Raw genomic sequence first — 15,194 nt, forward strand, 5'->3', positions numbered from 1 at the left:
CTCTGCTTGTATATTGCAGGGGTGGCCAACCTGGGGCTCCGGAGCCCCGTGCGGCTCTTCAGACGTTAACACGCGGCTCCTTGTCCAGGCACCGACTCCGGGGCTGGAGCTGCAGGCGCCAACTTCCCAGTGTGCCGGGGCGGGGGGTGCTCACTGCTCAACGCCTGGCTCTGCCACAGGCCCTGCCCCGACTCCACCCCTTCCCACCCCCTCCCCTGAGCCTGCTGTGCCCTCGCTTCTCCCCCCTCCCCTCCAGCGCTAGATATTATTCATCCCTACCTCAAAAAGCTTGTAGTCTAATAGACGAAGAGCAGACAGAAAACTGGGGAAAGAGATACAGTATACCGGGGTGGCTAACCTGGGCCTGAGAAGGAGCCAGCATTTACCAATGTACATGGCCAAAGAGCCACAGTAATACGTCAGCAGTCCCGCATCAGCTCCCGCACCCTGCTCCCAGCGCCTCCTGCCCACCAGCAGCCCTGCTGATCAGCGCCTCCCGATCAGCTGTTTCATGGTGTGCAGCAGGCTCTGGAGGGGAGTGGGGAGAAGCGAGGGCACGGCAGGCGCAGGGGATTGAGCCGTGAGCACCCCCCAGCATATTGACTCCGGGGCTGGAGCTACAGGCGCCAACTTTCCAGTGTGCTGGGGGGTGCTCACGGCTCAACCCCCGGCCCTGCCACAGGCCCTGCCCCCCCTCCACCCCTTTCCACCCCCTCCCCCAGGAGGCACTGGGAGCGGTGCGGGAGCTGATGGGGGACTGCTGACCTATTACTGTGGCTCTTTGGCAATGTACATTGGTAAATTCTGGCTCCTTCTCAGGCTCAGGTTAGCCACCCCTGTATCTCTTTCTGTCTGCTCTTCGTCTATCAGACTACAAGCTCTTTGAGGTAGGGGTGAACAACATCGAGCACATTCTGGGTGCCGCCACAATCTAAATAATTAATAAGAAGTCAGAGTAGGATTTATTTTAAATTCTTTTGCAATCTAAATCCATTAATTCCAAGGCAATATTCTGTGTTTAGTGGACAAAAGGATGGAAGGACTTGTTTTAAACCTTAAGTGGCTGTGTCTTAGGATCCAGCCAACTTTACTGTAGAGTGCCCTTATAGAAAGTACAGAGAGTAAATAAACTGTGGAGAGTACAGAGAGTAAAATAAGCTGTTATATACTTAGATAAAAAACAGTCGTCCCTGATTTAATATCAGGATGTACAATGGGGCCCAACCCAACGGGGGCCTCTGGACATTACTGCCATATAAATGTTATTTTATTTTATATATATATATATATATATAAGGTCAAAGTATAAACAAAGAAATGATTCTCTAAACATCTTTGCCCTTGAGGAAATCAAGGTAAGGAAGCTTAGAAGAAAAATCAACAAGTTCAAAGGTTGGCCATGTAGAAACTATGGTAAAGCAAAAAGACAGACTTCTAGGGTATTGATCACCAAGATAAGCTTTAAAGAAACAAACTAAGAGGGGGTACTCATCTCTACAGGACCCAAAATTGTTCCCCTAATGGCTTCCAAAGCAGAGGCATTTTGCTTTAAACTAAATCACAGACTGCAATAAATACTAATTTAAAGTAACAATTAAACGTTACAACTGGGCTACTACTTTGTGGATGCAATGCCCAGTGAAGTCAGTGATAGTTGCACTAGGTAAAGCCAGGGTTAAATTGGGCCAGGAGCCCATGACATAAAAATCAAGATGTAAAACCAGGACGCCAGAAATACACTTGTGCGTGCTTGGCTTCACGCTACTTATGTTCGTTATGTATCTTAAAGGATTTCTGGCAGCCTTGACTGAATATCTGAACTCATGTTGTCATTAACCAGTTACACCTAGATCGGACCGATTTACTGTATATTACAGTAAATAAAGGGATGGCTTCTCTGTGATATTTACTTTGCAAATGCTTTTGGCTCCTGTTCAAAACCAACTGAAAATACAACAGAAAAAACAGAGTTCAGATCAGAAAACTGAAACTTCTGTTTTGTTATTTCTCTCTCTCTAAATTGTCCTATACTTGTACATTTTCCCCCTGGAAGCATGATTGTCTATTTAGTGCAGGAGGCTTATTTGTTTAGGGAGGAAACAATTACCTTAATTATTTGGCTTTTTAATTTAGCAATAATGTCATAAATCAAATACAGTTGCATTGAAGAAATGATGTATGTATGTGGCCTGGGTGTCACTGAATGGCTGTGGTTAGTACAAGTGTCTCTGGCCTACGTAGCTTAGCATGAAGCAAGGGTGATGATGTGGAAGGCGAGTCCTGTGGGCTAACAAACAAACTGTTATGGATGTGCGGGACAAAGCCTAGGGGATTCTAATGGAGAACAACCTGCCAGCCGCCCCTGCTCTATATTCAGCAAAGGCCTCTGGGGACTCTAACTCTATGTCAGCTGATGAGGTTCAACTGTAATACAAAGCAATTCAAAGCTTCTCCTCAACTTGCCCCTGTGAAGGGAGTTCTCTTTCACATGGTGAAAGCTGCACTTCCGATGCACAGACACAAAAGTCTTTAGAGTTAAATATTTTCTCAGCCCTATTTTGGGCCAATCCCTTACCTTGATCTGATAACTTCTTTCACATGTTGAGTCAAGTACTCTTTTCACTGCAGTGATGGAACTATGAGGAGATTCCTCACTGCAAGGCAGTGTAAAGAGTTATTCCCCAAGTACTGTAATAGGTTAAAAATAAAAAAGCCTCACCTAGATGTTTACAAAAAATTTAGGAAGGCCTGAAAGATGCATTAACCCCTTTTTTTACACTACAGACATATACATCATTCTAACCAGTCCTTTGGTTGGCACACTGAAAAACCCCAGTGTTCTAAGAGTTAGGTACTCTACTGAATGGGAGAATAGCTACAGATGGGTGAGCCAGCTGGGTCAAAAATCAACCCACCGAACCACTGCCCTACAATACAACAATACAATTAGTTGTATTGAGGCTCTAGCTCTTTAAAAGTTAAAATATCCTCTGGGCTGACAGACTGGAACACATCATGAGATTAATGAGGTCAGTGGGAGCTGCTGGGTGTTCAGCACTTTTGAAAATTAAGCCACTTATTTAGGTGCTCAAATATAGCTATAGGAGTCTATCTTAAGGCTTCTTTTGGCCCTAAACTGGAATTTTGCCAGGACACTGGGGCTACGATCCCTAACAGTAAAGGATTTTTAATGACCACAAACTGTCAAGATGTTGGGTTTAAGCTTGTCTATACAGGAAAATTGACCAGAATAGTTATTGCAGAATAATCTATTCTGCAATAGTTATTCCAGAAGAGCTCCCTGTGTGGACACTTTATTCTGGAATAATCTAATAATCTATTCTGCAATAGCTATTCCAGAAGAGCTCCCTGTGTGGACACTTTATTCTGGAATAACAGTGCCTTTTTCATTTAATTTGTTTCCACAGTTTATTCTGCAATAACTATTCAGGTCAATGCTCCTGTGCAGACAAGCCCTTATATATTTTCCAAAAGACAGCGCCTCCAGCAGCACTAAATGCCACTATTGCCAGAAAGACTAAGAACACTGATTATATGAACATCACTTTCAGACAAAACCTGAGTTTTCCTTGGTAGTCTCCAATCCAAATACTGACCAAGTGTGACACTTCGCTTGTGAGATTTGATGACATCACAGTCAAATAGTAAAGCTGCACAAAGGCCTTATAATATAATTCTCGTGCATTCTGTGAAGGCTTGCTGTGCTTTAGAGAATGGCTGCGGTCTCAGATCAAAGCTCCAGACACAGGGTATACAGTTATTAGTGGGAAGAGAGACCAGAGTAATGATGTAAAAGAGTGGCTTTTCAAGGGATTATTCCACAGAGGACCCGTTTTAAAACAATACAAGGTAAAGTACTGTAGTTTTGTTTCAGAACCAGAGGAAGTTTTCCTTGCTGACCATGTGCAATCATGAACTATTTCTAACCTCTTCCAGGACTAATGGCTGTGAGCAGGGGCTTGCGATCACTCATCTTATCCTGTTTTTCTTTTTGAGAAATCAGCTCAAGTTCCTTCTTCTCCAAGAGTGTGCTGGATGGGTAGAACAGGCCAATGGTCTGGGTTCCTTTGTCTTTTCTTTCTGTTATATCTAGCCTTGACTTTGGTAATGAAACAACCAGAGGCTCCCAGGCAGCTCGAGTCTGTAATCCTTTATCCTATTGGGAACGATCAGTGCCCAGATGATAAAAGTGATAATAAAGTGTAATTAATAGTTATATAACTTTATACAAGAAAAAAAAATCACCAAAAAAGGAAAGAAACTATGTCTGTAAAAACAACCCTAGAATGAAAAAAAGTAATCAGAGATGCAAACTGTTTAAAGGAATAATTTTAATAATGCCCAATTACAGTTAACATTTGGGAAAAATGCCACCCTCACATATCAGAAATACTCAGAAAAATCCATGCAACCTATTTCTTGTAAACAGAAATTGACTTATGTTCTAATACCTTACATTTGTGCTTGCTAAGTATTACGGTCTTCTCTTAAAATATATTTTTTTAAAACAACGTGGCATATGCATTAATCAAAGAAAACCTTAAATTAGCCAGATATAATTTGTGAGTGATTGTGTCAGAACCAGATAAAAGTACTTAAAGAGCAAACACTTTAAGGAGAGATGGATTGCTTCTCATTTTGCTATACGTAATAATGATTAGGGATGAATAAATATCCACAGCAAACAATTCCCTCAGTGAACGTATGTAAACTCTTTTTCTGCTCACAGAATGCTTGCAAGCAGAACATGGTATCCTCAGATGGAAGAAGTCTATGGAGTTACACCAATTTATACCAGTTGAGGATACCAGTCTCTCTACTGTGGTCTCAGCCTCGTTTGTGACGTTATGCGACTTACCTCAGAAAACACAAAGGTATCTCCAGCACCCAATAGCATGCTATTCTGAGAGCCCAGTCTTGATGGAGGCTCAATATAAACACCACAAGATCCACAGAATCTAGCATATGGGTGGTTGCTTGCACCACACTTGAAGCAAGTAAAGTAGCTTGGAGGAGGACCTGGCTGAAAAGTACAATGGAACTGTTGTCACCATAGGAGCACATACATATATAGCACAATGGAGATCTACCTTCTTGTACTCCCAGAAATAAACTACCAATCAGACCAACCAGTATGAATTTAGAGAAACTAGAGTAATAGTGGTTACAATTGTTAGACTGGTGACTTGGTTGCCAGTTCTAAACCAGGCTCACACCCTGACAAAAGCCAGACCAAATATACAGCTCATCACCGTCAACTTTGGCTGAACCAGGCCATGCAGAGGTAGGGTTTTGCAGATGGAATCAGCAACTACATAGGTTAATTTTTAGGCCTACCAACCTTAAATTATTGATATCAAATGCACTTTTAAAATATTATTCTCCTCTTGGAAACCCTGTCATCAGTACTGTGGAGCTCTGGAACGTCAAAGCATCTCAGTTAATATTCTGTTCAATGGTATTCCTCCCCAGGCCCTCTCTCTATGAAGACCCATGATTTCACTTTCACCTTGCATCCGACGAAGTGGGTATTCACCCACGAAAGCTCATGCTCCAATACGTCTGTTAGTCTATAAGGTGCCACAGGACTCTTTGCCACTTTTACAGATCCAGACTAACACGGCTACCCCTCTGAAGCATGATTTCACTGGCATATATAGCAAAGTTTCTAATTTTTATAAAAAAACAACGAGGAGTCCTTGTGGCACCTTAGAGACTAACACATTTATTTGGGCGTAAGCTTATGTAACACGGCTACCACTCTGAAACCTGTCTAATTTGTATGAGGCCCTAGAAGATACAGTTTGAACTTCCCTATCCTGGTGGGGGTGAATCTAGCACAAGAAGTTGTAGAAATACATAGAAATATGGTTGCAGAAATACATTACATGGGGACATCTTTACATTGACTATTTTAGGTAAAAACTCCTCTGGTCAGGGAACATGGGTGAAATTCTGGCCCTCTGGAAGGCAATGGGAGTTTGGCCATTAACATTAATGGGATCACAATTTCATCCTATGTCTTTAATTTCTCTTTACTGAGCTCTGCACATCTATAGCACTTTATACAAACATTAAATAATAACAATATAAAAACATGCCCTAACCCACAAGATTTTTGGGAATGGAGCTATGTAATTGCTTCAGGTCACAGATGAGTAAAACCAGGCTTGTCAACACAAACACCAAATGCCAATGAAACAGAAAGAGAAAACAGTCTTTACAGAAGCCTGAGCCTAAAAGCATACCTTGGCTCCACACCAGTCACAGAAACGAGCATCACAGTGGTTATCACGGCCACATTTTGAGCAGGATATTGTTCTCCCTAGATGACTAGATAAAGGTGGGGGTGTATCTCGACTGAGTGCAGGCTAGTAAAGCAAAACAAGAATTTCATAGGCTACAGTAAAAGAAAACCAAACAGGAAATAAGGGGAGTGCGAAAGCAAGCCAATTTGAAAGCACAAAGCAATGTTCAATCTAAGGGAATGCTCAGACTAAAGCTATTCTTTCAGCAGTGAATTAACACTGGGTTTACTCTGATCTAATGTGGAATTTTCTCATTAAAAGGATACAATAAAATATGTTTTTAAATAGTTTTTTGTGCCTCTAACTTTCCATTATTCATCCTCTGAGAAATCTGACCACAAAACCTTATTTCCTAACATATTTTGTCCTTTCTTAATAGTGCAATTATTTACCTAGAAACATGGCGGCATAAGGAAAATCTGAAATTAAAACAGGCTATGTTGAAAAAACTACATTCCACAATAGAAAATTTGACCAATATTTTTCTTATTTGTTTGCAAGATTCGTGTACATCTTAAAATGTTGGCGTGAGTGGAGGGCTGGGGGGATTAGATCACTTGTTTCACATTTATTTTGAGCCCTCATCTTCTATAGTTGTTTCACTGCCAGCAAGCCAGCTCCTCAGTGTAACCCTACTACAATGAACCAGTGAGAGTGCACAATATGCTTAATTTAAAGCTTGTGAGTAGTCCCACTGAAGTTTCAAGATTACAGGGATTGTCCAGGAAACCTCTACACCCAGGTCCTGGTAGTTTTAGCTAAGATCTAGCATTGTTGTCATAGTGACCAGTAGGCAATGAGATCCAAATTATTACTGTCTTCTCTCATCTCTGTATCTCTCCCTGCTTAGCAAAAGAAAATCTCTCCTTGGGCATTTAGAAGAGATTTTGCCTAAGAGGTAGAAATTAATAACTACTCCACCCAGCCAAATGAACACAGCTAAACTGGAAGATGACACAGACAGCAATCTTAGAGGGAAAATTCACTGTTGTTTCTCTCACCTCTGGACAGAGTCACTGCCAAAAACAAGCATAGTAGTTGTACGCTGATAGGGAATGCAGGAAGTGGACATAATAAAAATAATTAAAAGATCACGAATACACACAAAATTTTAAATTGATAAGAGTGGTCTTTCCTGCTGCAAATACCCATCATTGTTGTCAAGATTTATAGTTTTTAATTGCAATTTAAAAGAGAACTGAACATACACAAGCTTCACTAAATTAAGGAAACTTTGAGTCAAGACCATCACCTTTAACAGACATTTTCAAAGCACCTTTTGGCAGAGACAGCAGCACTGTACAATTGTGGCTCCCGCAAGAGATACAAGAAGGTGTGTGATGGGATTTCCAGTATTCTTGCAGAGCTCGGAGCAGGATATTTCAAAGGGAGAGCTGCTAGGTGCCAGAATTCTGTCCTAGGCTATGCAAGAGAAAGCACAGTCCCCAGCACAGGACCAGATTTGGCCCCATGTTTTCAAGAATAAGAAAACGAAGTTCATTCACTGATCTCATGTAACCAAGTGTGACTGTTTTGTACATGAACCTTACCGTCTGTATTTCAGGCAGTCTGCTTTCACAGGTCACACAGTGTTTTATGTGAATAGGATTTCCTGTGCCACACACCCGACAGATTACTTTGCCCTTTAAAATACAGAAAAAACAGACTAATCACCGGATAATTTTAAATTGCAGCCAACAGAACGGTAAGGATAAACAATCTGCTCAACAGGGATTTGAGCCTGCAGAGGTACGCGTAGCTTAGTCCTACAGATGGAGGAACTCCCTCAAGTGTGCACACACAGTGCTCAAATAACTCCTTAATAAAGTTAAGCTACCATGCCCAGCTGCCATGCAGATCTGCAGCTGATGGCAGTGTTGAATTGGCAATACATTTGCCTCAGGGGCTCCAACATCAGTGTTCCTTTCAGGCTGTTTATACACTAGTGCCAATTTGCTTAGTTATACACACAGTTCCTTGCAAACAGTCTATTATTTGCAGGGAAAATCAAAAGAAAGCCACCTTTACCTTTGGGCTACTCTTCCTGGGGAGATCTCACTGGTCAGCCCTGGTTACTGCTACGGAGTGTGAGTTTCCACCAGTGCTAGGAATTATGAGTATGACAAATTCTAGTGTCGACAAGCGTGTCCACACTAGCCATGCTCAACTGGTTTAGGATTGCCGCTCTCTACCTACATTAGGGCTGCTCTAAACCATTTAAAACGTGGGCTGATGTCTATGACAAATGTAAAAACAACAACGAGGAGTCCTCAGCCAGTGAACATCCTCAGTTCACTTTCTGACAATCCCCATTCCCACAGTTCTTCCTTCAGCAGCCTCCTCCCTTTCCCAGAAATGCCTCCCCAGCCCATCATACCCCATGATAACAAGCTAGCTGAGAATCACCAGCTGAGACTGCATTCTACATCCCACAGGAACCCCCCGGAACCTGTCTCCCCCTCACCCCATCTCCAGTAACTGCTCCAGCTGTGCCATTCTCATAGAATAAGTAATATTTCACAATCAAAAGAGGCAAATAGAATTGTGAGGACAGATTTATTAGAGTTAAAATAGCTATGAGTAAGGTATAAATGCCTAGACAGATCAAATTAACATACTCTATACTGTGCAGAAGAAATGTATCCCTACCTCACTCAAATAGATATTACTGACATATTGTGCTCTTGTACAGCACGCTTTGTCATGCTACTGAGGTCTATCTTTAATGACAGCTACTGTTCAATAAATATTTTAAATCCTACTAACTCAAAGTTGCGGCAAGGTAAAGACCCAAAGCCAAATGGAATCAAAACATCTGTGACAAAAAATCGTCTATAGGAAACATACAAAGCTCTAGGTAATTTACTTATTGGTTACATTGATTCTTCATTACCTTTAAGCAGATGCTGGCCTGGGGCTGCAGCTGTGGAGCTATAGGGGCCTCACATACAATACAAGTTGGTGTGTTCATTGGTACCATAGTTCTGCATTCTACGCATAGTCCCATCTGTACAAAAGACAACATGATGTTTCTTTATAATGGAAAATTACACTATCACGAAAGTTAATATCAGACTTCACAATATTATCACTTAGCAGAGGGTAAAGCAGTAGGCACAGGGATCTGATATTAGGAAGCATCTACCCCATATATTATTCCTGCTACAAACGGTAAGATGTTGTCATTACTAGGGTTCTTTATAAGACAAATCCTGTAATCCTTAGTCTTTACTCAGGAAAAAAGCCTCACACTGATTCCAGTGGGACATTTACTCAGCATTGAGTCATAACACACTCACAAAGGACTGGCTCCTTTCCTCTGAGATAGGGTGTCAGGGAATGCTAAGGAAAGTACACACTGCAGCACACGGAGCATTACAATGAAATATCTATGGCAATTCACACTGCAGGAAAGTGGAATGAAATTAAGAACAAAAGAACGACCACACTGGTTCAGACCAATGGTCCATCTAGCCCAGTATCCTGTCTCCTGACAGTGGCCAGTGCCAGGTGCCCCAGAGAGAATGAACGGAACAGGGAATCATCAAGTGATCCATCCCCGGTCGCCCATTCCCAACTTCTGGCAATTGCTTCCTAAACACCTAAATCCTGGGCTATGCCCTGAGTAGATAAACCTTAGGCTATGCTTGGAGTAGCCCTCGTGGTTGTGGTGGGGAAGGATTCCTTTCCCCTGACAACATCCTGCCTCTGTAGGGAAGCTTCACAGCTGCTCTTATGGCTGCAACAGTAACACAGTGGGGAAAGGGAGGAGGAAGGGAACATCAGGGACCTCTGACCTCACTTAAGCCGCCCCCCCCCGGCCCCAGCTGGAGTTTACATTGCACAGGGGTATACCCAGGACATCTATGGGTGCTTCAGGAGAAGGGAAAAGAATCTTCCCTCCAGGCTGCAGAGTGCCATTCTGCAGCACTTATTGCTGCTTTAAGGTTCCAGTAGGCCAGGGAGATGATATGTGCCCAAGGGCCATTTGCACAAGGAGAATAACAGTTGTATGTGCATACTTCCACACATCAGCTGCTCTTGCCATGCCCATAAATTACACCTCCCCCATGAGCCTCGTAGGAATGGGCCCTGTGCCAAACAGGATCTGCTGCAATCCACCCACCATACAAGGAACCATGCGAGTTCCAGAACTTTCTACAGCCATGCAATAGATGGGGCAAGATTTTCCTCAATAATCAAAATAACCAGTGTATAATACACAGTGAATACTAAAAAGTGTCATGAACTATAGCTGTCAAAAGGAACTATTCCCATTAGACAAGTGCTCTGCTAAAAAGTGGATTCTAAGCTCCTTGGGGCAGAGGCTGGTCTTCCTATGCCTAGCACAAAGCACCTAGCACAAAGTCCTGATCAAGCCCTCTGGCACCACTGCAATGCAAATAATAAAGATTACTGTTACTTTAGCTGGGGGAAAGGGGAGACAAAGTAGAGACTGGAAACCAGGGCAGGGACGGTTTTTCAGAGTCCCGTAAAACTAAGAAAACAAAAACAAAGGACAAACTCATACAAGGTAAGTTTTGCTCAAAAAATAGATGCCTGAGTGGAAATTTGTAACTTCATTTGTCAACCCATTTATACACATTTTAGAGCTAAATTTTACCCCCCTCAAAATAGTGGTTTCATTGGAATTAATGATGACCTCTAATGTTGCCATTATAAGAGTTAATTCCAGAGTAATGCTGCCATTCAAAAACAAGTCAATCCACATTCTCATCTAGATACCCAGCTCAGCAGATTAAATAAGGAGGCTGCTGCTTTCTGAAGGCCTGGTGTTTATTTACTATTATTAGAGGAAAACAAGTCCAACACGAGTACTGTACTGACATGTAAGACAGTATTTGAGGGAGAATATTCTCATTTGTTTCAAACAATCTCTCTCTCCTCATATGTGATCTCAGAGATTACAGGATGGGTTCTTACCAGAAAATACCTGTTGCTTTTCTGTGTCTGTCATTCAGCATTACCCTGCTATGAATCATTTTTTAGGATAATGGGACAAGTGATTTGAATCCCACAACATTACCTATTTTGATCCATGCAGTCTTAACACAGCAGAATCAATGTTACCCATGTAATTATGGTGTACTTATTCCATAGATATACCATATTATTCAAGGTCCCTAAAGTTCTTCTCTTTCCTACTACTGTAACTCTTGTCCAGGCCTTGGTCAGCTCTCATCTGATAAAACCTCCTATTTCCTGTTCTCACTGTTTCTTATTTCAACCCCTACAGTCTATTCAAAATGCCACTGCCAAACTTGTTCTTCTCCTGTCACTCTGACCATACCACTCCTTTCACTGGCTTTCCACTGGCATTCATGTCAGATTCAAACTTCGCATCTTTCCCTTCATTCAAGCTGGGCACTGCCTACATCTCTACTCTTATCTCCCACAAAATGTCCCTGTATGTCCTCACACCTTTGTCTTTGCACTGTCTTCTATGCTTCCCCTTGTGCTTGGAACTCCCTCTTCTTCATCAAATCATCTCCACCACAAAGTAATAAGGGTCAAATCCTGGCCCCATTGAAGTCAATGGCCAAACTCTCACTGATCTCAGTGGGGCCAGGAGTTCATGCTAAGTGTCTAATGTAACATTTAAAAGAAAGTGAAATCTACACTTTGTCTGTCATCTGGCATGTGTCTGCATTTATGGCCTCAATATTGCAAACACACACCTAAGTAGCTTTAAGTATGTGACCAGTCTCATTGAAATCAATGGGACTGCTTACATGTGTGAAATTACTCGAGTGTTTTCAGGATCAGAGACTTAGACTATTACTTGTGGCAATGACTATCTCTGTGTTTTGTACAGGATCAAACATCCTGATTATGGTTAATAGATAAGAAATAGAGCTATACAGAGCTCTAGGCTAAGATTTTCAAAGCCACCTAGTGGATTTAGACACACAATTCCCACTAATTCCAATGGGAATTGTGCATCTAAATCAGCCTCATTGTGTTATTGTGACTATTATATGTGTGAGCAAAATCCTAAAACTGTGACAGAGTGCTAGGAATCAGCACCTATTGAAGCACTATGGTCACTGTTTAATCGATTAGGCCTAGGGGATTAAGAAGAGGAGTTCCTGATGTTCTGATTGGGGCTGGGGAGCTAATGAGCTAATTAGCACATTACGGAGACTGGATAAAAGAGCGCAGAAAGGAAGCAAAGGAAAAAGCAAAGCAAGAAAGAGAAGGAGAGGAAGGGTGCAGCAGGAGGAGTCCTCTGGGAGGAGGGAGACAACTTCTCCCCTACCCTTTGTAACAGGGCTAGTAAAGCTGGATAACATAAAATACTGTGACTGCACTAGTATACAGAAGGTGGTGGAGTAAAACACTATAAATGAACTGTACGGTGGTATCTACATGGTGTCCCTCACCTCTGTTTGCCAGAAGCTGGGAATGGGCGACAGGGGATGGATCACTTGATGATTACCTGTTCTGTTCATTCCTTCTGGGGCACCTGGCAATGGCTACTGTCAGAAGACAGGATACTGGGCTAGATGGACCTTTGGTCTCTCCCAGTATGGCTTATCTTATGACTCTCTGAGCAGCTTATGCAAAGCAAAGAGGATGGGAGAAGTGTGTGCCCCATCAGAGAAATAATTAAACTATACATGCAGTCCATCAAAAGAATAATATTCATTTCCAACTGCAACAAGTTCAACATTAATGATACTGCAGCAATGTCAAAACCTAACTATCGTTAACGGGGTGTGCTCCAGCTATAGTTAAAGTTACCGAAGTAGTTCCATTTTAAAGGCTGTTCCTTAATTACTGACAACTGTCTCAAACTTTCACTTTTCAGGCTGAAATTGTCCAGATCCCTTCTCTGCCTGAAGGCAGAAAGTTAAGCAACAGTTCTGAGAACTAAAAGAGTAAAAAAAATACACTTTTGCCATGATAACATTATTCTTGCAACTCAGTGACCCTGGCTGAGTTATAACCACCTAACAGCACGCGCATGTTTGGTCCATTTTTAATAACATTTTAAAAAAAATAACAAGCTCACAAAATTCTAAAGGAAGGGGGCTACACTATACTTTGTATCACACTGTATTTTGTATTGTATTAAAATGGATCAGCATTAACTCCCAGGTTTATTTATCCTAAGAAATCCGCTGGGCTCAGTGGGAACTGTACAGTAGCTGATCCTCCATTTTAGCTCCTCCTGCCTGATATATTACCTTGAGACCTGCAGAGGTCAAAACCCAAGACAGTACCTAAAGAGGGGTTTCTTGGGCGTAGCGGGAGCGTGATGAAGATCCGTTGCTCTCTAGTTAAGTCACACTCCCTTGTCCAGTCCCACTGACTCTTGTTCCCCATCATGAGCACAAGGGAAGGGTTACAACTGATCCTATACCATTCCCCTTTCAGTATCAGGTTGCTGATAGATTTATGTGTGGACTCTAGTAATTGCATTTGCTTTTCAAGTAGGAGCCATTTATGGAGCTGAAATAAACAAGACCTACTCTTCCCATGGTATTTAACCCTATACATTGCTCACTGAGGCAAAAAAACTCATGAATAAGCAAAATCTGAAATTGGTTTTGCTAATTCAGTCAGATTTCTGCAGAACCCAAGAGTACAATCCTGGGTGCAGATACGTTCTTGTGGAAGTTACATTGTTTGTTGGCCTGACCAGCTCATGATTGGATACTGCCTCCTGTATGAGACAGAAGGAGCAAAAGTGTTAGTTGCAAAAGCAATTTATTTTCCAATCAGAGCCTGACACTGCTCTCAGTGAAGCCAGTAGAAATGTAAGTATTCGTAACTTTACAGTTTCTGAAGATTTGTTGGTCACTGCAGCTCTAATGGGAATCTATATTTTTGCTCTTTTCTGGCACAGATGAAGAGAAAATAATTTATTTTTCCAGAATATGCTTACAAGAACAGATCCCATTAGAAACTTGCCCTGGTCAGCTGAAAGCCACAGGCAAAACAAACCAGAAAGAATTATTATTGTCCCTCCTGTCAAAGTTACTGACCGATATGAAGAATTGCAGAGAGCAGGATTTTCCAACAGAAAGTGTGATGAAAACACAGTTCCCTCAGCAGTAACTTATATAATTTGTGGAGGCTGATTCTCGAAATAGGAGGGAGTTGGTTACAATTTTTTTTGCTGACCTGAGCTCCTTCAGGGGATGGAAGGTGATACCCTGGCACTGGCAGGATAGGAGAACCACATTCTTGACAGAAGCGAGCAAAGGGATCAGATGGGCGAGGAGCTAAGCAATGTGCACACCTAGAAATAACAGCAAACTGGTTGAACGTGTTCTCAATTTGTGCTGCTAAATCCTGCAACCTCCTGTAGTGAAACCCAGCGCAGGGAATCAAAGAGCCTAGACTGGTGAGCACTTACTCACACTCACTGTCTGGGACTACTCCTGGGCAAATGCTCACCAACACGAGAAAGGGCTACATACTGGAATTTTAAACCCAATTCCTCCCCCTCCCCATTCTTTGGGATGTCAGATCACTAATTAAGTTGACATCTCACTATAATAAGACATTATCAGTAAGATACTGTAACATTAAAACAATATGACAACAGCAGTCCCCTTTTATTAACCAATGTCCACACTTACCTTCCTCATTTTAGTTTAATTTAACAGCATTGTCCCTTCAATTGTTAAAGCAATTTCTCTGTGATTCCCCTACCACAAACAGCACGGGGGAAAAAAACACCTTACTTGAGGAAGTCTGTTTCCCTCTGGATTCTCATTGTCTGGGTGCTTGTTAGACTTTTCCTGCTAGACACTGCGGAACTAATGAACTGAAATAAAGATGGTTCTTTAAGATAGTGAAACATGCACGGTAAAAATATTAATTTGATTATAA

General features: G+C 42.0%; 1 protein-coding gene across 3 annotated transcripts in view; it reads right to left on the reverse strand.

The window, feature by feature from the left end:
• DZANK1 (double zinc ribbon and ankyrin repeat domains 1) overlaps positions 1-15,194 on the reverse strand; it is a 34,476-nt gene that overhangs the window by 11,550 nt on the left and 7,732 nt on the right. For all 3 annotated transcript variants that reach the window (XM_084624250.1, XM_084624249.1, XM_084624248.1), the window contains exons 7-13: positions 15,047-15,129; positions 14,481-14,598; positions 9,223-9,336; positions 7,880-7,972; positions 6,270-6,392; positions 4,880-5,044; positions 3,949-4,177 (exon numbers count right to left, since the gene is read on the reverse strand). In XM_084624250.1, coding sequence (XP_084480376.1) covers positions 3,949-4,177; positions 4,880-5,044; positions 6,270-6,392; positions 7,880-7,972; positions 9,223-9,336; positions 14,481-14,598; positions 15,047-15,129 — 925 coding nt within the window. The remainder of the gene's footprint in view (positions 1-3,948; positions 4,178-4,879; positions 5,045-6,269; positions 6,393-7,879; positions 7,973-9,222; positions 9,337-14,480; positions 14,599-15,046; positions 15,130-15,194) is intronic.

This window comes from Lepidochelys olivacea (assembly GCF_965140295.1).
Source record: "Lepidochelys olivacea isolate rLepOli2 genome assembly, chromosome: 3".
NCBI classification, from domain to species: domain Eukaryota; kingdom Metazoa; phylum Chordata; order Testudines; family Cheloniidae; genus Lepidochelys; species Lepidochelys olivacea.